Source organism: Aquarana catesbeiana, linkage group LG02, assembly GCF_042186555.1.
Source record: "Aquarana catesbeiana isolate 2022-GZ linkage group LG02, ASM4218655v1, whole genome shotgun sequence".
In the NCBI taxonomy this organism is placed as follows: Eukaryota; Metazoa; Chordata; class Amphibia; order Anura; family Ranidae; genus Aquarana; species Aquarana catesbeiana.
The window spans coordinates 511695912-511720604 of record NC_133325.1 but is presented as its reverse complement, the minus strand read 5'-3'; the positions used below and the strand labels follow the sequence as shown (position 1 = coordinate 511720604).

The following is a 24693-nucleotide window of genomic DNA, read 5'->3' as shown; positions in this document are numbered from 1 at the left end:
AAAAATGGACATAAAAAAGTAAACTATAAAACAATAAAGATTAGAAAGTATATATGGGGAAAAGTCAGTATAGAGTTCAATAGTAAAGGGTTAAGATGTCTTTGCTGATTCTACCCTCAGTGTGTGCAGCCAGTTGACAGGGAGGAAGTAGCTCTGTGAATGAGAAAGCAGGAAGACATAGCAGCGCTCATCTGAATGTAGTGTGATTAGTAAAGTTCATCATTTAATGCAATTAAAAAAAGGCAACTCACAAGAAGGAAAATGTATAAAGGCATGTCACATGGGTTGGCCTCTCTCCCGGTCTTGGTAGCTGGCGGGTTGGGGCGCTGGTGGAGGCTCGTCCGCTCTGGTGGTTTCCAGTGAATCCGACAGTCGCATCTTCGTCAACTGTGACGTCAGTGGGCGGGGGTACAAAGGGCAGTCGGGCACGCGTTCAGAGCATGCATGCTTCTTCTTCAGGCAGAGAAGGACGTGACTGTCGGATTCACTTGGAGCCCTGAAAACCACCAGAGCGGACGAGCCTCCACCAACGCCCTAACCTGCCAGCTACCAGGATCCGGATGGTACAGAGAAGCCAACCCATGCAACATGCCTTTATACATTTTACTTCTTGTGAGTTGTCATTTTTAAAATTGCATTAAATGGTGAACTTTACAAATCATACTACACTCAGATGAGCGCTGCTGTGCCTCCGGACGATCGAGACCTGGAAGCTGGCTGCCTGAAGATGTCAGCAGCTGGGCGGGGTAGCTCAGAGACGTCGCATCACTGGAGCTGAGGTGAGTATTGTTCAGCTTTAACATGTACATATTTTTATCAAGCAGTAAAAGAGATTTCTAACAAGCCTCTCTATCTGTTTTTAATGTGAAACTATAACCTCTGATAGATCACAACACAAATTTTAAAATGGGGTTTGAGTCAATTGCTAACAGAAACTACCCGCTGATTTATATTTATATATATGTTTATATTGAAGGAATGGCAAGCTGCCAAGATTATGTTATTATAGAAAAAAGCTAAGATTTTACAGCCTGCTTTGTCAATTTTGAAAATTTATTTCACTATAATGCTTAAAGACACATAGATGAATGAAGGCTGGTTTTAAAGAGGTTTTACTGTTTGTTCAAAATATGAAAACACTTTAGTATGCATTATCTAGACACAGGTTCACTTTAAAGTGGTAGTAAAGTCTGCCTTGTTTACTTGTACCTACAGGTAAGCATATAATAAGGCCGTGATGTGGTTGTGACTCCCGTCTGATTATGTAAAATCCACATACATATTCATCATCAAGAATAAATAATTCTGAGTGAATTTTCTACCACTGTGTAATAAAACAAACATTACATTGGTAGATAAAATTGGCTTCAAAAGCATTTCACAGTAGAACATGGACTCCTGCAGGGCTCAGTACTGTCAAGCAAGGATTGCCAGGGCATCCCAGGTATTCCCAACTCATCTATTTAGTCAGTATAGCAGAAAACCTTCAAAATATAACACTGATTTCTTAAAGCCACATGTCATTAGAGAAACATGGAGGTTGCTATCGCTACCCTTGATTTAAGTCAATGAATCAAATTATTCAGGCCAGAGGCCAGTAAAGGCAGCCTCCCCAATTTTTTTATAATAGCTTTATATTAAAAACACAGGACATGTGTCATTTCCATCCAAAATCCAAATAACAGGGCTGATTCAGATTTAAACCGTTATGTGTAGAGAAATGCAAATTATTTCTTAAGGATAGAAATATGTATGTCACAAACTCCCTTCAAAACTATTCTTTTTCAGCAATTTTATTTTCTGTAACCACGGCTTGCAGGAAAGATAATCACTAGATTCCCCCATCAACACATTCAGTGTTAATGGGCGAATCCCTCTAGCGGAGCTATTGTGTTCACCCAAGTGTTATTGTGTTCACCCAAGTTTTCACTTGGGTACAATAAGTCTGCTGAACCAGCCGAGATTTGATCCATCTGTGGACGGCTTAAGACTTCACACAACTTTCATCACTCCAGTAAAAGTCAATCAGCCAATCTAAATACATTCTACAAATGATTTCCTATACCTCAAAAGGTTCTTATAAAAAAATGAAATACTTAAAAAAAAACAAAAAAAAAAAAACTCTCTCATGGCTAAAAACAAAAAAAAACACCCTAACCACATATTGCATTTAATGTATGCTGAGATTCTAAGATTCAACCATAGCAGTGACAGAACTTTGTTTGTAGCATGATACTGACTGAAAATGTTTTGTTTGCATCTGCAATGTTACCTCCGCAACAGAAGCTTGGGGTGATTCTTGTTCTCCAAGTTCTTCTCAATTAGGTCAGACAGTAGCTGTTTCAAAACATCTGTGGCATATTCCAGCTTTCCTTGTAGAACAGTCATGATTAGAGATGCCACGTTCCCTCTATCACGCATGGAAAAACTACGCTGCATCTCCAGAGTGCGGATGAAAGTTAGCAGGAAAATCTTGTTGTTGATCAACTGAGCAAACAAATTCAAAGCTTTCTCCACACTCTGCTGTCCTTTGCCTGGCACCTAGAAAGGGAACAGAAAACTGCATAATTAACCATGATCATTCTGGAAGTCAGTTGCAATTGCCAAAAAAGTTACAGCATTTGAAAAGAGTCTGAGATTTGTACATGTAGCCTTCAAACAACACAATCTTATGCTGGGTATACGCGTATCAAAATTTGGGCAGTATTTTGGCACATGCGTTCCCTTATCTGTTTAACAGAAGTCGGGAAGAGTCCCTGTTGTCAGGACTACAATAGAATAGTGGGGTAGATCCCTTGTGTCCTTCTTGTGTGGATGTGGGGATCTGTTATTTTTTTTTCATTGAATGAAAACAAAAATGGTCCATTTATACCCTGCTTTACAGACAGCAGAAACCGGTGTTATACTGTACTATAGTTATACAGTAAACAATGTTATAGCAGAAAGTAAGCTGGTCGTACACCAGTAAGTAGATTTACATACTAAAATGTTTGCAAAAATTCTCAGTAGTGAAATGTGTAACGTGGGCAATCCGCACTACCCCCAGTGTGTACTAATGAAAAAACAATATATGAAAATATATATGTAAATATAAAGGCAGTAGGTGTTAGTATTAAAGTGACGGTGCTGCAATCTAAAAAAAAAACTGGAATATTCAGCTTGGAAGTATGGGTAATGTGAGAAAATATATGCGCAACCCAAAAAAAATTAATTATGTGCAAAATAGAAACACAAATAGGTGCAATATATGTCCCGTCACAACAAAACAATCAACTAAGAACATATACCAGCAAACTAAAAAGAATTATCTGAATTAAACCTATGTTAGGATATGTGTTGAGATAAAAAAGTGAAATAAAAAATACTAGTAAAAACAAGGAAAAAGTCCATGGAGTGTTCTATAGTCCAATAAATGGATCAGTAAAAAGAAGATAAGTGGAAAAACCCCCAATAAGTCCTTTCCAGAATGTAGTCCAACACTATAGCCAACGGTGAAACCTGGCTCCGCAGGACCCACGTTGGCAAGCAGGAATGGGGGCTCTCAGATTAACAGCAATGATTCTCCTGCGGTGCCTTCTGTATTGTGGATCAGAACTCTGATTGAGACACCTGTAGATGAAAAGTGGTGTCTGCTAGGCCAAAATAGGACATTTATGCTATTATGGCCTAGCAGATACCACCCTTCATCTACAGGTGTCTCAATCAGAATTGTGATCCACAATACAGAAGGCACTGCAGGAGAATCATTGCTGTTTATCTGAGAGCCCCCATTCCTGCTTGCCAATGTGGGCCCCATGGAGTATAGCGGAGCCAGGTTTCACCGCTGGAGGAGAGGAGCCAGACGGACGTTTGAATCTACTGCCCTCGCCTGAGTGTTTCCTCTTGTCTGTGCCCACTAGACCTCCGTAACAGAGGTCCTACGGTTCTGGTAAGCGGCTGTAAGCAGTACATTCTGGAAAGGACTTATTGGGGGGTTTTCCACTTATCTTCTTTTTACTGATCCATTTATTGGACTATAGAACACTCCATGGACTTTTTCCTTGTTTTTACTAGTATTTTTTATTTCACTTTTTTATCTCAACACATATCCTAACATAGGTTCTAATTCAGATAATTCTTTTTAGTTTGCTGGTATATGTTCTTATTTGATTGTTTTGTTCTGACAGGACATATATTGCCCCTTTTTGTGTTTCTATTTTGCACATAATTAATTTTTTTTTGGTTGCGCATCTATTTTCTCACATTACCGAAAATTCTCAGTACAGTACATTTGGTGACTTGACAAATGTCATTCAAAAGTACTTAAAAATGTGTTTGCATTAAACATTTGATTTTTTTAAATGAATGGACTTTTCAACCGAACGAAAACCACGTACACTGTTAAAAATGTGTTTGTTCGATACATTCTCCATCATGTTCCTCAAATTTTCTCTTCACTGTGGTCAAAAACAACCATCAATTTGAACCCACTAACAACTGGAATATTAAACAATCATTCCTAAAACAAAAACATTTTAATGAAATTCTACTAGTGCATGGCCAGCTTAAGACCCCATACACACCATTAGATTTTCTGCAGATTTACTAAAACCATGTAGTGCAAGGGCCTGCCTGATTGCATACAAATTGAAACTCTTAAGGTTTGACCTCATATTATAAAAAAATCTGCAGAAAATCTTATAGTGTGTGTGGGGTCTAAGGATCATGACTGGATCCACAGAAGCGTACAAGGTTATCTGCTAGGGCACCACAAAAGCAAAAGATGAACGTTTATCATACTAGGCAGATAAAAGACTTTAATAGTGCCACAAGTCTATAACTTAATTATTATATATAAGGGCAACAATTTTATATATATATATATATATATATATATATATATATATATATATATATATATATATATATATATGCAGTATTGCAGTATATATATATATATTTATTATATATGTACAATTTAAAATATTTTTTAAAATAAAAACTGCACCTTTTATTAATAAAAGATGGTCTTGCACATGCTTGTGAAACTGTGACAAACTTCGATGCACAAAATTGTCCATAGACAACACATTATTTGCTTTTGCAAATTATCAGTTTAGAGTTAACAGTAAACAATGGCCCTAGAATGATTGCTCTCATGCCATTTGCAGAGATATGTAAATTGTCAGCGCAATCCACATATATTTATATTCTTATGTGCATGTCTGTGCGGGCGGGGAACTTAAGAACATGTTTACATGTTTTGTTTTTTTTTAAATGTATTACAGTTGCGCTCATAAGTTTACATGCCCTGGCAGAATTTATGATTTCTTGGCCATTTTTCAGAGAACATGAATGATAACACAAAAACATTTCTTTCACTTATGGTTAGTGTTTGGCTGAAGCCATTTACTAGTAATCAACTGTGTTTACTCTTTTTGAATCATAATGGCAACAGAAACTACCCAAATGACCCTGATCAAAAGTTTACATACCCTGGTGATTTTGGCCTGATAACATGCACACAAGTTGATACAAAGGGGCTGGAATGGCTATTAAAAGGTAACCATCCTCACCTGTGATCAGTTTGCTTGTAATTAGTGTGTAAGTGTATAAAGTCGGGTTCACACTGGTACGACAAACGTCTTTTACATTGTGCGTGGAGTTCCCCCTAAAGATTCATACCAGAAACAGTGCTTGGTATTGTTAGGGTTCAAATTCAGATCCCTGTTCATTGAAGTTGGACTCATGTCAGACTTCAAGTCACAGGGCAAAGTCGGATCCAAAATGGTATGACTGTCGTGTTGCACCAGTGTGAGCCTGGCCTAAAAGGTCAATGGGTTACTGCACTCCTGACAGACCCTTGCATCTTTCATCCAGTGCTGAATTCTGAATCATGGGGAAAGCAAAAGAATTGTCAAAGGATCTGCGGGAAAAGGTAGTTGAACTGTATAAAACATGAAATGGATATAAAAAGATATCCAAGGAATTGAGAATGCCAATCAACAGTGTTCAAACTCTAATCAAGAAGTGGATGAAATGAAGAGGTTCTGTTGAAACCAAACCACGGTCAGGTAGACCAACTAAAATTTCAGCCACAACTGCCACGAAAATTGTTCGGGATGCAAAGAAAAACCCACAAATAACTTCAGGTGAAATACAGGACTCTCTGAAAACATGTGGTGTGGCTGTTTCAAGATGCATTCTATGCATCAAGATAAAAAAACTTTCTGCAAGCAGCTCCCCTCCCCCCGACCCCCCTTAGGCTCCATTCACACTAGCGCGTTTTTTGATGCATTTTGCAGAAATGCACGGGAATTTTTTAACATGGGTTCCTATGGAACATGTTCACATCAATGCTTTTTTGTTTCTCTGCATTTTTGGAAAGGGTCAGGGACTTTTTTTCATGCAAAATGCAGCGTTTTGCATGTAATAGAATTCAATGGACAAGCATCAAAAACGCAAGTGCACCGTTTTTGCAGCGTTTTTGGTGCGTTTTTGATGCGTTTTTGCCGTTTTTTTTTTTTGCTTTTGTTTTTTTTAATTTTTTTAAAAATTTTTTTAAGACTGTAAAAAAAAACTGTAAAAAAAAAAAAAAAAACGCAAAACGCAAATCGCGGCAAAAACGCAGCAAAAACGCTGCTCAAAAACGTGGCAAGCATGAAAAAAAAACCTCCAAAAACGCCCAAAAGCAACATGCATAGGTGTGAATCGAGCCTTATAATTACCTGAGCCTGATCTCGATCCAGCGATGTGCAGAGGAGAAGAGGCTCTTTCCTCATTGGCTCAGACACAGCAGTGGGAGCCATTGTCAATCACAGCCAGTGAGGAGGGAGCAGGGGACTGGGCAGAGCTGTGCTCTATGTGTCTTATGGACACACAGAGCAGCTTGGAACACGCACGTGTGAGTGCCCCTATATTAATCGGCTTGCTATGGGGGTACACGGTGGGTGGAGGGTGGGGGTTGGAGGGCCGGCGGGGGATTCTAGTAGAAGAGGATTGGGGCAGCTCTGTGCAAAACCATGCATAGAGCAGGTACAGTAAGTACAACATGTTTGTTATGAAAAAAAGAGGAGCCTTTAGAATCACTCACAGTCAGCAGCTACAACTACTATGGAATATTGAGGAAGTGTGAACGGGTACTTTCTAAAAAAAAAAAAAGGTACTCACTCCTCAAAAAATAAAAATAAATGAAAAAGATATAGCATAGATAAACGAGTTCCATATTTGCTAATACATTATATTTGTATTACATAATACTGCACAGTATTGGGGTGTGTTTGCCAAATGTAAACCTGCCTGTGCAAATTAGCTATCATGCAACTACCGGCTCCACTTTCCTACAGGAGTCTGGAGGAGCTGGAAGCTCAACTTTGAAATCAAATAGTGTATAGTAAAGGCCTTAATCCAACGACTGTCTTTATTCTAAGGCCCCTTTCACACTGGGGAGGGGGCGGCGGCTATTGTTAGCGGCGCTTTACCGTCGGTATTTGTCCGCTAGCGGTCTAATAGCTCGGTCTATTTCGGCAGCGCTCGGTCCCTCCTTCCCCTCAGAGGCAGCAGGGATTGGCGTATAACACGCACCCACGATTTTCCCCTGATTTTAAGGGGAAAAAAGTGCTTGTTATACGCCGATAAATACGGTAAGTACCTGTAATAAATAAATATGAATGTACAATATGTAAAGCGCTGCACTATATAAATGCCAATAATAAATAAAGAAAATAAATAGCCATCATCCAAACCTAAGTACTATTTTTGCTTCAAAAGTTTTTTCCACCAAAAAATGTACAAAAATATATTTATCAATGTAAGAAAATGTTGCCCATATCTCAACACACAAATAAAACTACAACAAAAGACTGTATTCAGAATTCAGTGCAGATATGTCAGCAATCTAGTGTACATGCCACCTTGTCCTCATGTCAAGATGACCGTCAGCAAGTCGGTGAAGCACAAAAGAGCAGAGAAGCTGTTAAGCATTCCATCAGTCACTACAGATTATAAAAGGAAACTGTCTTCAGGAAGCATTTTCATAACTCAGTACAAATACAGGGGGATTCATAAAGAAGTATACAGTTTTCAGATGCTGTAAAACAGTAACAGTTGAAGACATGGACCACAACTGCAATGCGTTAGGTAGTTGTACTCATAAAGTTTGTGTCTTGCTACTAAGGGAAGTCACATGACTAGTCAGTCAAAATGGCAGCGTCTTGCAGTGGAGAAAGCGTTTTGTGTTCTTGAATTGAACAAAACGAAATCTGTAACTCTTATGCAATGGCATTTTTATATTCACGATTCGGAAAAAACCTTTAACCAGAAATTCTATATGTTAGATCTTTGGTTGACGATCAAGCAATCCAGCCAGGCAATTGGCTCGTGTCTATAGAGCTGAAGGACGCTTACTTCCATGTCCCAATAGTGTCAGAGTTTTAGAAATACCTTTGCTTTGCTGTTGATCAAATCCATCTGCAGTTCAACTGTCTTCCCTTCCGGCTTACGACATCGCCTCGTGTGTTTTCAAAACTCTTGTTGGCTGTCATGGCACTGATCAGGACCAGAGGTATCCGTCTGTATCATTATCTGGATGACCTGCTGTTGTTATCTCGGGACAGGGAGCAGTTGCTATTCCACAGATCCCAGGTCATCTCCACTCTACTCGAGTTCGGTTGGCTTCTGAACCTGGAAAAGAGCCACCTAGATCCTACGCAGTCCCTGGTATTCCTCGGGCACAATTCGACACTATCAAGAACACCATCTCCTTACCCCTGGAAAAAATCCCAGTGACCCGGGACAGAGTTCAGCTTGCAATGTACTCCTCTCATTTCCAAGCCTCAGAATGCCTAAAAATCATCGGCACCATGGTAGCAACAACACCCATGGTAAAGTGGGCTCAGTGGAAAATGACGCCCTTCCAGAAGGGCTTCCTCCAGCAATGGAACCCAGGGCTTCAGGATCACTCTATCCAAATAACCTTATCCATGCAGGAGAGCCTTCCTTGGTGGTTACAACAGAGGAACCACCTCAACTGTCACTCCATTGCACCTGTGTCTTGGATCACCATCACAACAGATGCCAGCAACAGGGGCTGAGGCTCTCCCTGCTTAACAGTGGTAGCCCAAGGCATATGGATCTTTCCTTCTCACAGGATAGTCTCCAATGTTCTGGAACTCCGGGCAGCGTTCTTCCTACAATCGGGCTTGGATCTCTCCTTGTCAGTCAGCTCACTGCGGGTCCAAGTCTCTGCAATTTCTGCATTTACGGGCGTTTCCTGGGCTAGACACCCTCTTACTCAGCAGTTCTTCAGAGGAGCAATAAGTCTCAGACCTCAGAAAAAGCCAAGATTCTCTAAGTGGGATCTTCCCCTTGTCTTAGATTTCTTCTCAGGAAGAAAGTTGGAACATGTAGATCAGTCCTCTATTAAGGAATTTTCTCTAAAAGTTGCCTTCCTGGTGGCTATAACATCGGCCAAGAGGGTCTCCGAAATCAGCTCTCTGGGATGCAAGGAGCCATTTCTAACCATTTTTTCTAATTGGGCAGTTTTGATTTCTATGTTGAGTTCAAACCCCAAAGTTTCATCTGTGTTTCACGACAATCAGGAGATTGCTCTTCCAACGTTTTGATCTACCGGAGATTCCAGTATTCATCCCCTAGATGTCGGGAAAGCTCTGAATCAGTATCTAGAAGCTACAGCTCAGTTCCGTCAGTCCGACCATCTGTTCATTCTTTTTCATGGGAAGAATAGGGGAATGCGTGCCTCTTCCAGATCTATCACAGCATGGATTGTTTATGGATTGTTCAGGCCATTCAGTGGGCCTACAAAGCCAAGGGCTTGCTACCTTCAGAAGCGGTGACCGCTCACTCAACCAGAAGCGTGTCTACATCATGGGCGGCTTCCCGTCACGTGGCTCCAGAAGTTATTTGCAAAGCGGCCTTGTAGTCTTCAATGAACGCGTTCATGGTGCACTGCTGCGTAGAGCCAGCCTCGTTATCTTCTGTTAAATTTTGGTTTAGGTATCTTGTCTGTTGATGGTGCCAATTAAACCTTTTCTCTTTTGTCCAGCACTTTGCCCACCTGGGTGTGTATGGCTAGTTATTTCCCACACGTAGGCTGCCATGGAGTCTGTCAGGAAAACTTCTATCAAATACTTACCGTATTTCCTTTCCTGATGGACTCCATGGCAGCAGGAGTTCCCTCCCAGTGGCTGGAGTAGGCTAAATTATGGAACAAGGCCTCTGGCCCGGAACAAAGATTTATGCAAAATGCATCACCATTGTATAAATGACAGTAAATGAAAATGTTATATGACACACACAAACACACTTTCATATGTATATGTAAACATAAAAATGTTGTATATGCAGAAGTAGTTAGCAAACACCTGTATAACCACCATGAGCCCTAATGGATGATATTTAGTTTGCTGAAGCACTGTGTATCATAACCTGACTTTTTCAAGACACTTTTTTTTTAATCTTTTTTGCAGTGCTGTGCCGCTGATCTCCTCCTGACACTTTATAGCCATGTTCTGTTTACATGCACATTCTCCAGCATTGGTTGCACATCATTGCTTTGCACTGGCATTTTGACAGATGTAGACCATGTGGTTGATTTACTAAAGGCAAATACACTTTGCACTACAAGTGCACTTGGAAGTGCAGTCGCTTTAGATCAGTGGGGAAGATCTGACATGAGGGGAAGCTCTGCTGATTTTATCATCCAATCATTTACAAGCAAAAATGCTGTTTTTTATTTTCCTTGCATGTTCCCCTCAGATCTACAGCGACCGCACTTCCAAGCACACTTGCAGTGTAAAGTGGAGTTGCCTTTAGTAAATAAACCCCCATGTCTGCACAATGGGGGAGATTTACTAAAACGGGAGCACTCAAAATCTGGTGCAGCTGTGTTAGCCAATCAGCTTCTAATGGTAGTCAATCAGCTTCTAACTTCAGCTTGTTCAATTAAGCTTTGATAATAAAACCTGGAAGCTGATTGGTTTCTATGTAGAGTTGCACCAGATTTTTCACTCTCCAGTTTTAGTAAATAAACCCCAATGTGTGTTGGCAGAGGTACTCGCAGACTCAAACAGGGGCTCATGTAAAACGTTCACAACAATGGAAGGTAACTGGAAGACAGTTATCATCGCATAACTTAAAAAGCATGCACAAAGATATTTATGACAGAATAATCAAATAGTCTTTTAATTAATGTCATATATGTAAAAAAAAAAAAAAAAAATGAAAACACATTTTTTAGAGTACAAAAACATAGTAAAGCATGTATGAGATTTTAGTGATTGAGTTTACATCTACTCTGTCAAAAGTAACAGAATTGCTGCTTCCAATAGATGTTTTGCTGTCTTGACAGAGTGCCTTAAAATGGGGTTTATAAGGTTGATATTGGAAAAGTGGGGTGCAGCAATCTTAATATGTGTGTAGTAAGAGCCGACAGCATCCCCCACTTGGTTCCATGTATATGCAATAGTATATTTTAGCATCTGTACAAAATAAATCTGAATATGTCCTCAAAACTGAACCCAAAAAAAGCTGAGCAAGAGAAACAGTCTTTATTACCCAAATGGCAGTCTGAACAACAAGCTGCCAGAATTATAATTTGTATCTATGTATGCTTTTAGTATACCCATAACATATTTCTTGTAGTTACAAAATAAATAGCTGCTGCATAACCAAATAGATAGGATTTTTGACTATGGCTTCCACATAATTGAAAAAGTTGAATCTGCTCCAGAATTCTTGGCAATCTCCTCCATTGGGCCTTGTAAGCGACTAGCAAGAGCATATCTTTAGGCAAACTTCATACATTCAAATGGTAGACCTTTCTACTTTAAATTCAAATGTAATTGTTGAATAGGAAGGACCAGTTTCAAGACACCTGTGAAGCAAACAAAAATAATAAATCCTTTTTGTTATTTTTACTACAGCAAGCATCCAAACAATGGCATAAACTACAATAGAAGTAAAAGGTTCCCACCATCACAAGTACACCATGAGCAGATCAGAAACTACATTACATTAGGCATACTGTAATTTCTTTGCATTGAGTCCTTTCAGAGAAAAAATGAAAAAAGAAGCTAAAGATGAAAACTGATCTCCCTCTACAACTATCTGGGAGCATTAAAAAAAAAAAAAAAAAAAACAATTTTTTTTTAAATTTAAAGTGCTTGTTTTATGGTTTATTTTAAAACATCACATTAAAAATCAAAGCCAGAAGACCAGACAGGATTGGTGTCCCTTGGCCACTACTTGTAATCAATATTAATACAAAATTTAGGCAAAATACTTAAATGTCAGACATGTCCTTCCTTTTAAAAACATGACTGGTATGGCTATAATTTGCACAAAATAAATACCCTTATCCTACCATATTGTAACTTTAATGCACTAAGCATCTTCATTAACATTTAATTGAAAAACTATTTACCAGGACCATTACACCAATGCAATTTAATAGAACAAGGGTTATAATGAAAACTGCACTTCCTTAAGGCCCCGTACACACGGTCGGATTTTCCGATGGAAAATGTCCGATCGGAGCGTGTTGTCAGAAATTCTGACCGTGTGTGGGCTCCATCGGACATTTTCCATTGGATTTTCCGACACACAAAGTTGGAGAGCAGGAGATAAAATTTTCCGACAACAAAATCCGTTGTCGGAAATTCCAATCTTGTGTACACAAATCCGACGGACAAAGTGCCACGCATGCTCAGAATAAATAAAGAGATGAAAGCTATTGGCCACTGCCCCGTTTATAGTCCCGACGTACGTGTTTTACGTCACCGCGTTTAGAACGATCGGACAAGTTTGAGCCAACATCCGTCTGAAAAAATCCTAGGATTTTGTTGTCAGAATGTCCGAACAAAGTCCGACCGTGTGTACGGGGCATAAGAGTGGGCTAGATGTAAAATGTATATTGTTTTGAAGGATGATATTTAGCCATTGTTGACACCTTCTTTATATAAAATCTGTGTGCTACTGCAAATCAAACGACTGTCAAAAACACTGGGTAAAATAAATTTTATTTATGGCCCATATAAGGCTGACACACAATTTATTTAACGTGGTGCTTCAGTGATTTGGTGCAAAGTAACATTTAACCTTTTCATTTAGGTATATGTTTATCAAAAATTCTCAAAAAGTAATTCCAGGCAAAGAATAAATTTATGATATCTAAAAATTTAACACATTAGCTAAATTTTCCCTTTCACGAAAAACGATTAAAAAAAATGTTCAATCATTTTTAAAAACAAAAGACTTACCACTGGGCATATCATAGGAAAACTCCAATTCTAGCATCACTTAATGCAGAACTCCAAAAGCATAATGTAGTACTTTTTAGAAGCTAAAAAATAATAATATAGGTTTGTATAAGAAAATGGCAAAATTAAAGCATAAATAAGAAATATATTTATTGTGTCAAAAGCTGTTAACAAAATAAAAACTTACATGTCATCCAGAATATTTCTGAAACATGTCAGGATTCAGGCAACGTTTTCTCACAGCGAACAGAATTAGAGTACTTCTTCTTTGTCTTTTGAGAACATCTTTTAAAAGTGGTTACCACCAGGATAATAATCGAAAAGGCTGAGCAATGACATGTTTGCTGATATATGACAGCTAACAAAACTATTGCTGATTTCAGATCAAACTAATTGGTAGGAAATGTCACAGGAGGAAAACTTTTAGTACCATTGAAAACACATTTAAAAAAATGCATAAATAGTGGACATGCTGTAACAGCATAAAAACAAAAACAAAAAAAAAAACACAACAGTGTAGTAAAAGGCGCATTAAAAATAATTTGCGCCAGTGAACAACTGTTTAATTTTTTTTTTTAAATGAATGTAGTGTTCTATGTAGAGAGCAATAGTGCCGATAATGCTAGCTAGTAAGGAGATTGAATGAAGAAAAATGGACGTAGTATCCTCTTAAATAATACATTTTCAGGAAAAAATATTATGTAATAAATTGCATGCATACGAAGTTAACGATAGGAAAATGAGATCGAAAGCGGGAGGTTATATTGATCAATACTGCTCCCCTTTTAAGGAAAATACTCAAATCAATGTATTTAACAATTCAAAGTCGCCAAGAAGTGGAATAGCCATATTGATCACTAATCTCAGATTGTATGCACCTAAGCTTATAACATTCTAGACAGCCGCAACATTCTGTAGAAGTGTCATTTTGTTCTTTTGCTGCTTGTTAATTTTCCTCATGCATAAGCCAAACCACCTCTGTGCAGCCACCTCACCGCCTCTCCCATGTGAATATCTGGCCCCCTCTAATCTCTACCTCCTTTGAGATAGATTTAATATGAGGCCATTACCTTCCCTGGAATTCATTACCAGCATATTTGCACTGAATCCTAGCTCGACTGCAGTCCATCGCCGTGGGTCAATGACCCATAACTGTACGAAGACAGAGAGTTAACAGAAAACAGCCTGCGCCATTAGCCTGAGAAATTATGGTTGAAATTCCCTAATGCCTTTGCTGCCAGACACAAAAGCAGAGATGTGCAATTGTTATATGTATATATATATATATATATATATATATATATATATATATATATATATATATATACACACACACATACATATATACACACACACACACACCAATAAAACCTATGCTTTATGCCTGATTATAAACAAAAACAAAAAAAATGTCCCCTTAAAAGCAGGTGCAACCTGTTAATATGTACTGTTAGGTTGGACTGGATTGCACTACATACAGATTTTTACCAAACGTAATCATGAACACTTCCGTGATATATACACATGTGGCTTTATTAACCTTGCATGGTCCCACAAATATAAGACATACAGAAAAAAACAGCAATAATACAAGATCAGTACCTAACATGAAGACAGAAAAAAAAAAGTTTATTGCTGACCTCTAATTCCCGAAGCACAGGGTGATCTTCAATGCCAGGGAACAGCACTCGCATTGCATAGGTACGATAATCCAGGTAAGGGATTCCTGAGCGATCCAAGTCACTAGTTAATTCATTGATGTCAGTCTGCAGCTCTGCAAAAGCTGAAATCCATAGCAAAAGAAACAATTAATTTAGCATAGCATTCATGGTTAAAGGTGCACTTTTCTTGAGTTGTAGACAAATCAATTACAACTACAAGTAAAAGTGGTTTTGATTGGCATGTACTGCGGTAGATTGCTATTTGTAGAAGCGTTTACAAAAGAAAGTGGCGCTGGAGTAAAGGTAAAAATACAGTGATGACAAAGAATGATCATTGAATCTTGACTTTTTTAAGAGCATTATCTGACAAGAACACATCTCAACAGAGCAAGAATTCAGTGATAAACGACTGCTGTAATATTTGGAGCTACCAACTAAACCTTAAAACCTTTAAAACATACTGCAATTTTGTCTGTACATAAATAAGGATTGGGTTATTCCTCAGCTTTATTGGCACTTACCCCAGGGCTTGACAAATTTGCTTGGAATCTAGGTAAAAAAGTTAGGAGCCAGGTTTTTTTAACGACCGACAAAGCTTTATTTTCAATATGAAAGTTAACCAATCTTAAAATTTACACAGAAAGACGACTAGAACCAAACATTATATATAGGCATTTAACTTGTGTAGGTAATGAATATATTCTGATGTGACACCAAGTGTTTAACGCAATGTCATTTTTTTTCACTTGGCTTTTTGTGGCCATGAATATGTCTTGTACTTTTGCAATTGAAGTACCAATGGTCAACAGCCTTTGCAGGATCAAAATCCTTCACTGATGGTCCATTCGTGTTGGTCATCAACAAATCACCTAAACTTTCTTGCTGCATTAAAGATCTGAACTTATTTTTTACAAAGTTCATCAAGCTGAATCCTCTCTCACAACATGCGGTTGAAACAGGCAAAACAGACACTATAGACAACAAGTTTCCCAAAACTGTCAGTGTTGGAGAGTGCCAAATCCAGAAGTTCACACAGCTTCTTTCCTTTTCCAAGAACTTTAAATTCATACCACTCATTGTGGATTGCATGCGTGCATTTATCATGCATTTCAGGCGTTGAGAGTTGTTTCTGGAAATGCCGAGCCAATGTTGTAATGTCATCAACACCATAGTCCTGTAGTGCTTTTCCCGATGGCCAGGCAAATGTATCAAACACTGCAGTGGAACGTTCAATATTCCTTTGAATGAGAAATCGCTCTTCTATATATTTTACACCATACTGAATAAATTTGTCCTTTTCATTTTGGACCAAAGAAGTTGCAGTATTGCTGAGTCCATGCAACTATACATCTTGATACTGTCCTTTGAGTGATGTTCCAGTTAGAAATCTCTCCTCATACTGTTTTGGCACATCTTTGAGTGATTTTAAAGAAGAAATTGGGTTTTTCACATGCAACTCAATTGTGCTTAAGAAAAGCTCTTCCCTTTGAAATAAAAGGGAGAGGTTCTTAATAATTTCTAGATAGTCAAGCAGAAAATGGAGCATGTGAACAAATTTAAAATCGGTTAGTTTTTTCAACAAACCATGTGCAACTGCAGAAGCACTGTCTTTTTCTGCAGCAACACTTTCAAGGTGGACTGTCACGCATTTCCAATCTTTGACAAGTGCAGAGAGAGCACTGACTTTGCTTGACACCCATCTTATGTTATGCAAGTACTGACATTTCTGGATTTTTTCATGAAAACTTTCAGCTACCTGCTTTAGCTGTTGCATTCTCTTGGGTGAATGCTGGTAAAATTGATACAGCTTCTTTAAAACAGAGTCGAGGTCATCAATGCATTTTCCCTCTTTCACAGAGCTTAATACACTTAAATTTAATCTGTGTGCAACACAGTGAATGCCAATTACATGGCTGAGATTTTGACGTACTTTCTGTACCAGTCCATTTTCAGCTCCAATCATGCTTGCAGCACCATCTGTACCAATTCCAATCAGCTGGTTTGAAAAAAGCCAGTCTAAAAGACCATGTGTCTTCAGCTCTTTAGTGATGGTTTCTAAGTACCCATCTGCAGTTGCCATTTCAAGAGGTAGGACTGATAGAAATACTTCTTTGATCCTATTGTTCTTGATGTATCTGACATACAATATTAATTCTTCTACTCCTCCTTTGTCAGTTGATCCATCTAGCATCAAACTAACATATTTGACCTCCTTTAGCTCGCAGATGAGTTCTTTCCGGATTACAGTTGCAATATGTGAGATGAATTCCTTGCATCTCTTGTCGTTTGCATACTCCTCTCTCACAGCAACCCCTAGTTTCCCTGTCAGCTCTAACAAACCTTTAAAGTCTGTATATGGCTTGTTGTTTTTTGCAATATAATAGGCCACATTAAATAGAACTTTCATGTGGTTGAACATCCCTTGGTCCATTTTCTTAACGCATGCAGCCAATGGCGTAGCTTCTGGAGCCAACAGGGCCTGTTTGGCTTTTATACATTTGTCATGCTGGAGTGACTTTCCATGTTTTTTGAAGGTCTCCAGTTTAAATGGTCCTGAAAACCCTTTCACAATCTTGGATGTGTGGTCAGCAATGCCAAGGAAGGAGGCACAAATCTCACATATGGCTATGCCTGAATTATGGTCAAATTTAAGCCATGTGAGTTCCTTGCACCAATCTTGTTTTAACTTCCTTCTTCCTTCATTTTGAGGGTGACTTGTTGAAGGGGACTTCTCTGCTGGTTGTTCTTCTCTTGTGCCATGTGATTCTGCAGTAACATGTTGCACTGCACTTTCTGAACAAGAAGTCTTCGCAAAGAGATTTGTCATCCGCAGTTGCTTGGCATCTTCTGGTGTCACAGCTTTTGCGGCACGTTTCATTTTTTATGAATTCCCAAACAAAGATGTTTTTTTATTACTTAATGGCATAGTCTCCAAATTTTTAATTTTTAACATATATTTTTTTCTTTAAAAGCAAAGCACCCCTTCTCTTATGTAGCCCTGATGTGTATCTTTACAGATGCACAACACAGGTTTACACACAGTTATGCCTCTCAGCTTTTGCCCATTAACCTTCTTATGATCCGTAAGAACTTTTAGCCACTTGTCCTCCAGAAGGTTTTACCCCCTTTATGACTAGGCCATTTTTTGCTATTCGACACTGCGCTACTTTGACTGACAATTGCGCCATGCAACACTGTACAGAAATGAAATTTATATAATTTACCACAGATAGAGCTTTTTTTATTTTGCACAATAAAGACCCCAAATGTTGAAAGCAAAAAAACAATATTTTTACTTTTTTCAATAAAACATATCCAATAAATGTTGGCCAAAACGCATTCTGCTACATGTCTTTGGTTAAAAAAAAAAATCACAATATGTATATATTATTATTAGGTTTGTGTGAAAGTTAGTCTACAGATTATGGTATATATACTGGAGTTTTTCTTTATTTTATTTTTTAATACTAGTAATGGCGGCGATCAGCAACTTAGAGCGGGACTGTGATAGTGCGCCATACAGTCTGACACTGGGTCGGAACTAACTGCTACTGACATCTCAAGTGACACTAATACAGTGATCAGTGATGACAATATACACTGTCACTGTAATAATGGCACTGGGTAGGAAGGGGTTAAAACCAAGGGCAATCAAAGGGTTAACTATGTTCCTAGTAGCGTGTGTTTGACAATGTGGTGCCTTAACTAAGGAATGTGACTGCTTTTATTGCAGGGACACAAGAGCGCCATATCCCTGCTAAGACCTCTTTCACACTGCCAGCGTTTTTCAGGCGCTACAGCGCTAAAAATAGCACCTGTATAGCGTCTGAAAAAAGCGTCTCTATTCACTCCAGTGTGAAAGCCCGAGGGCTTTCACACTGGAGCGGTGCGCTGGCAGGGCATCAGAAAAAGTCCTGCCAGCAGCTTCTTTGGAGCGGTAAACTCGCCACTTCTCCACCGCTGCTCCCCATTGAAATCAATGGGGCAGTACTGCGATACCGCTGGAAAAACGCCGCTCCGGCAACATTTTGCGGGTGTATTTAACCCCTTTTTGGGCGCTAGCGGGGGGGCCAAAACTGCCCCGCTAGTGGCCGAATAGCGCCGCTAACCGCCGACACGCCCCCCCGCGTGTGAAAGGGCTCTAAAGGTCCAATCAGGTACGCCTGAAAAACTGACAGGTGAACCTGATCAGACAGCCCGTGTGAAAGGGGTCAAGCAGGGAGATGACAAATAATACATTCATTTTAATTTTAGGAAAAAAATAAACAGTTTTTACTTAAAAAAAAATAAAAATAAATAAAAGGAATTACGAAAAAAAAAAAAGGCTATCCCCACACTCACCATGAGGCAAAAGGCGCCAGATGACGCCCGCAATCACTTCCTTCACTTTGGGAAGGAGATGGGCGGGCAGTGAAAACAGGCAGGTATCGCATCGCTGCCTCCATTAGCATTGCATTAGCATTGCTGGTTGTAATACCAACGACCACCACAAGATGGCACCAGATTCCAGAAGGCCGCAAAGCCGCGGCCTCAATTACCGGCTGGCGCGGCCCGACGCGATCGCACGGGGGGGTCGGAGTCCGCACAAAGACAGGATACCCCCAGCTGTGCCGCCCCAGGCGCCAGGTTGCTAATTCTAGTCGCAAATGCGACCTAGCGCCCAGGGTTTGTCGAACCCTGATTTACCCTATAAGAAAAAAAAAAATGTATAGTTGGCATATTACTTTAGTATCATAAGTAATGACAAAATAATTGAGAAATAATAGGCCTATAGCAAAAATGTAAAGCTGAAAAATCATTTTCTTGGTCAACTGAAGCTTCCCACTGGTTTTCATACAGCAATTCCCTTAAAATACTACAAGTTTCGCACTCGTCTCATGCAGCTTTACAGTGCTGACAGTCCTTTGAATCGCTCCTAGACAGCCTTGCTTTTTTCTCACCTTACTTTACCTAAACTCACCATCAAATGCAATCCACTAGAAAATTCTACCACTCTAAAGGCAGTGCTTGCGGCCACCAAATCACCTAAACTTAACAAACACCCTGGCCCAAATGGCTTGCTCATAGCTTACTATAAAACATTCACTGGCCTCCTAGCCCCAATGCTCACGACCGCCTTTAATACCCTCCTCAATTTGTAACACTTCTATTTGGAAACCTTGACTGCCATTATCACCATGATCCCCAAGCCGAACTCTGGCACCACGTCAAATTTTAGGACCATATCTCTATTCAATTTCATTGTCAAATTAGTGGCTAGTAGCTCATCTCAATCCTATCATCAGTTCCATGTTTCATGAAGACCAGGTGGGATTTATCCCAGTATGTGATAGCAGTGGCAATATTTGCAGAGCTTCTTTAATAGGTCACACGACAAGCACCCGTTGCTTCCCTGCCTTCGATATTAGGAAGGCATTTGACTCAGTGTCCTGGTAGTATCTTCTTTACGTAGTACACCTGTGGGGTTTTGGACCTGATTTTCTACAACGGGTAGCCTCCCTATATCATGACACGAAAGCCTATATAAAATATGTTGGGCATAGGTCAGATGTGTTCCCCATCTGCAGAGGAACTAGGCAGGGTTGCCCCTTATCCCCATTCTTGACACTGAGCCCTTAGCACAGCTGATCCGTTCAGGCCCCAACATCCAGGGCGTTGAACTGGGAGGAAAGCACCATAAACCCTGTTTATTTACAGATGATGTACTGCTCTTTATGACCTCATCCCTCACTTCCCTGCCCAACCTTCACATTCTCAAGAAATGTGCCCGTATCTCTCCGGTCATCCTTCAAAATCCTAAGCCCTTAATATCTCTTTATTGCTCCCTCCACCATCTCACAACTACAAACAACATTCCCATTCCCTTGGGCAACCAACCACCTTCCCCATCTAGGAAAAAAGTTATCAAACAAAGTGGAGGACCTATTTAAAGCCAACTACCATTGCATGTTATCCCACCTCTTCTCCCTCTTCTTTCGCTGGACCTCACTGCTAATCTCCTGGCTAGAGGGAATAATGGCAGTCATAATGTCAAAATCCTGTGTCTTTTTTCAGGTACTACCTACTGCTGTCCTGGCCTATTATCTTTTTATCCCTCAACGCACCTCTTTTACATGGGGAACTCATAGACCTTGACCCGCCATGTTTGCTGCAACTCTCCAACTTGGCTAAATACTATTATGCAGCACAACCAGTCCAACTTATAAAATATCACTCGGTTTAGGAAACCTCCTTCTGGGTACACACTGAGGCAGTTGAATGCGAACCATCTTCTGTAGCAAATCTGCTGTGGCTTAACTGTATGGATCACCAACATATTATGAATCTGAAAACATTCTCTCACTCTCTGGGACAAACTCAAGACCCCTTACGACCTGTGAATGCCACACCTACCTATGTTATCATAACTCAAAAAATCCAGGCTTTTATTTGGCCCTTACGACCCTGTCTGCCTTCCAGCCTTGGGTAGCGGCACAGCTGATCAGATTATGTCATTTGACCACTCCCATGGCCTTCCATGCCAGATCCTTGTGACGATGACCTCAACGCTTTTGTAAGTGAGGCCCTCTTGCCCTTGGGCTAATCTCCAAACTCTACTATGACTTGATAAACCTGGTTGCACCCGCCCAAACTATACTAGCAAATGGGAAATGGACCTTGGAGTCGCTTTAACTCCTAACGACTGGAACACAATATGGACTAATACTAAATCTTTGATGCAAAATGTCTCTGCGCCGGAGGCAAACTATACGTTTATGACTTAGTGGCACCTGCTCCCGGCCAGAGTATCAAAATACTCCTACACAATGCTGAGTTTCATCGCTAGGTAGATCCGGCACCTATTTCCATGTGTGGTGGTCCTGCCCCAAGGTACACTCATTTTGAACTGATATTTTTCAGATTCTGTCCACCCTGTTCTCGAAAACAATCACTCCCGACCCACTTATAGCACTTTTGACCCACCAACCAGATCATATTTCAAAGACCCAATTTAAACTATTACTACAAATAACCACAGCTGCCAAACAAACCATAGCAAAAGCATATAAATCTTCTTCACTCCACTTAAGTAAGACAAAAGATAGGGTAATGCAAGCAATGATCCACACTACATTTGAAGCTGTACTCCAAGATAGAGTCACAAAATTTTCTAAGAACTGGCAGCCATAGTTAGAATACTATCTCCCTCCAAATTTTGATGCCACATTACTGCTTCTGAGATGATTCACTTTCACCAATATATTACTCTCATGTGTTCCTATCTGGTAGACCTCCGGGACCCCTACCCTATCCCTTGTCCCTTTGGCCAACTCTCCTCCCCTCTACCTGCCTCCCACTCCGCAAAGCTGTAGGCAGTTTGGGTTACCCAGTTAGCTATTTTATACTCCTACTGTCATTAGTGTGGTACATACGGGCTGTATATCAGCTGGTAAAAATAGATACCATCCAACATTTTGCCAGTGTGTACAGTAGTCAGTCCAGCTTCTGTCCAACAAGCATGCTGAAAAACCAGCAGCGGCCCCACATCTGATGAACGAAATGGCTGCGAGCGCTGACTGGTGTGTTCTGGCGGGGGGATAGTCCCCCTGTCAGAAAACAATAGCTCAGCGAGGAGATCACTGTACTAACATCACACTGTACAGTGAGCTCCTCAATTTTTTTTTCGTTCAGCTCGCTGGGTTAAATGAAAGAAAGTTGCCTGTGTGTACCAGGCTTTAGGCTTCAGCCTATAAATTCGTCCTGCTTTTGGCTACACCTCTCTGGTCAGTCCCTTATAAAGTCCTATTTATATTAGTACCAGTATCTGGACCACACCACTTTTACATGCTCACCTTCCAGTCTATTGTAACTTAATTTATGTTATACAATGTTAACCTTATCTATCAAGCCAAATTTTTGCTTGTTAAAATTGTAACCCTTGTGTCGTATAACCATTGTGATTTTCTTGGAGAATAGTACAGGACACAATGCACTATATAACCCCTTCCACTCCCATCAAGCCTCAGAACAGAGGGGAGGGAGCTGTATCCTGTACTGTACTCCAAGAAAAGGATTTTACAGGTAAGTAAAAAATCCTGTTTTCTTATTTGGCCAGAACAGGACACAGGATCTTTGTCTTAGCCATGTCCAACTGGGAAGCAGGCAACACAGGAAACAACTGCTAACAGGCCCATGTAACAATGGGTCAAAAAGGGCTGACTCGGTTAAATTGATGATAGGCAACTCCTATCCTCATATTGATTAGTGGTTCCAAATTAATAATAACTACTGCAGTAGGGAACAGACACAAAAGATACGCTCAATATAATTTATAAAGCAGTTTGCAGCACCTTACGATTGGAACTGGCATCAGATAATGCCTGAACATCTAACTGGTAAAATTGAAAGCAATGTTAAATCTAAATGCAAACATTTATTATTTTGTAGTTCACCAACTGTTATGGTTACATTTTTTGTCTCTTTCTTTCTTTTATTTTCACCTGGTGATCTGGCCAATAAGTTTGTTTTTCAAGAGAACACGCTCTCCTGCAGATGTAGCATTTAAAGGGATAAGAAAAAAAAACATTTAACAATGACAGGGGTGCTTACAGTGGTTAACCTTTATCACAACAAAAAGAAACCATTGCTGTAACTGCTTATAAAGCTGGGATGTGGCTTAAATTTGTTAGTGTATTTAAATCTGCTAGTGCATCTAACACTCCCCTCTCCCTAGACTGACAATGCTGTTGTTCAAAGGTGTCCCTGTACTCCTTTATCCAGAGTGGGGGCATTCTAATACAGGAGTCATGTTACTCACCAGATTACCAGGTGAAAACAGAGGGAAAATAGCCTAAAAAAAAGAAAGCTAATCCAGCCACCATATCTAATGATTGATAAGCTGCAATATTACTGCTTAACAAACATCTGAACAGAAGATAGGGTGGCAGCATTGAACAATGGGAGAAAACAGAGCCATGTTGCTGAGAAGCCTTTGAAGTGCCTCTTCCCCACATCTAGTAGAATGAACCTTAACGGGGCAGGGATAAACCCTATCCTTTAGACCATAGGCTTGAATGATGACTTGTCTAATCCACCTAGCAATGGTGGAGTGAGAAGCAATGAGCCCTCTGCAGGAACCTTCAGAAAGGACAAAGAGGAAATATGATTGCCAAAAAAAAGGCCGTAGTCAAAAGGTAGACACTCACGTATGTACCACACCTATACAGTGGAGAAAAAAAATATTTGTATGTTTCAGAGCAGGAGGGAAGAACAATGTTGTGGTTGAGATGGAAAGAAGAAACTACCTTAGTGAGAAACGAGGCTTTAGGCTAACTCACTTGAGACTAACTTGAGGAAAAAAAATGAATTTAAATTAGATAAGCTTCTCTCAGTAGAGAGAAGACAACCATCACCTAAGGACATTAGCAAACAAAATAGGTTAGCAGGTCTATAAATATCCAGTTATGTTCTGTGCACTTAGGAATCCAACCAGCTTGCTGCATATAAACCATGGTTAAATTCCTGTGTTCTGTACAACATGATTAAGAAACTTTTTTTTTTGCTGTTTTGACCAGTGGTAGTTTGAAAACCATGGGTCTATTTATACACAGTTTTACCCAATATTCACACAACTATTCCTCAGGATTAACACAGTTTTCAGTTGAACCCAAATAGAAAAATGTGTGAATCTTGAGTGAAAGTTGTATGAGTCTTTTATGACAACTTTTATAAACAGACCTCTAGTATTACTGTAGATATAAAGTATAAAGTACAAGGTACAAATGTGATTTGTCCTG

The 24693-nt window shown here is 39.7% G+C and overlaps 1 protein-coding gene across 1 annotated transcript in view; it reads right to left on the bottom strand.

The window, feature by feature from the left end:
• Positions 1-24693, bottom strand: part of PLXNA2 (plexin A2) — a 518514-nt gene that overhangs the window by 58201 nt on the left and 435620 nt on the right. Inside the window, exons 21-22 of the mRNA XM_073615770.1 lie at positions 14897-15039; positions 2273-2541 (exon numbers count right to left, since the gene is read on the bottom strand). Coding sequence (XP_073471871.1) covers positions 2273-2541; positions 14897-15039 — 412 coding nt within the window. The remainder of the gene's footprint in view (positions 1-2272; positions 2542-14896; positions 15040-24693) is intronic.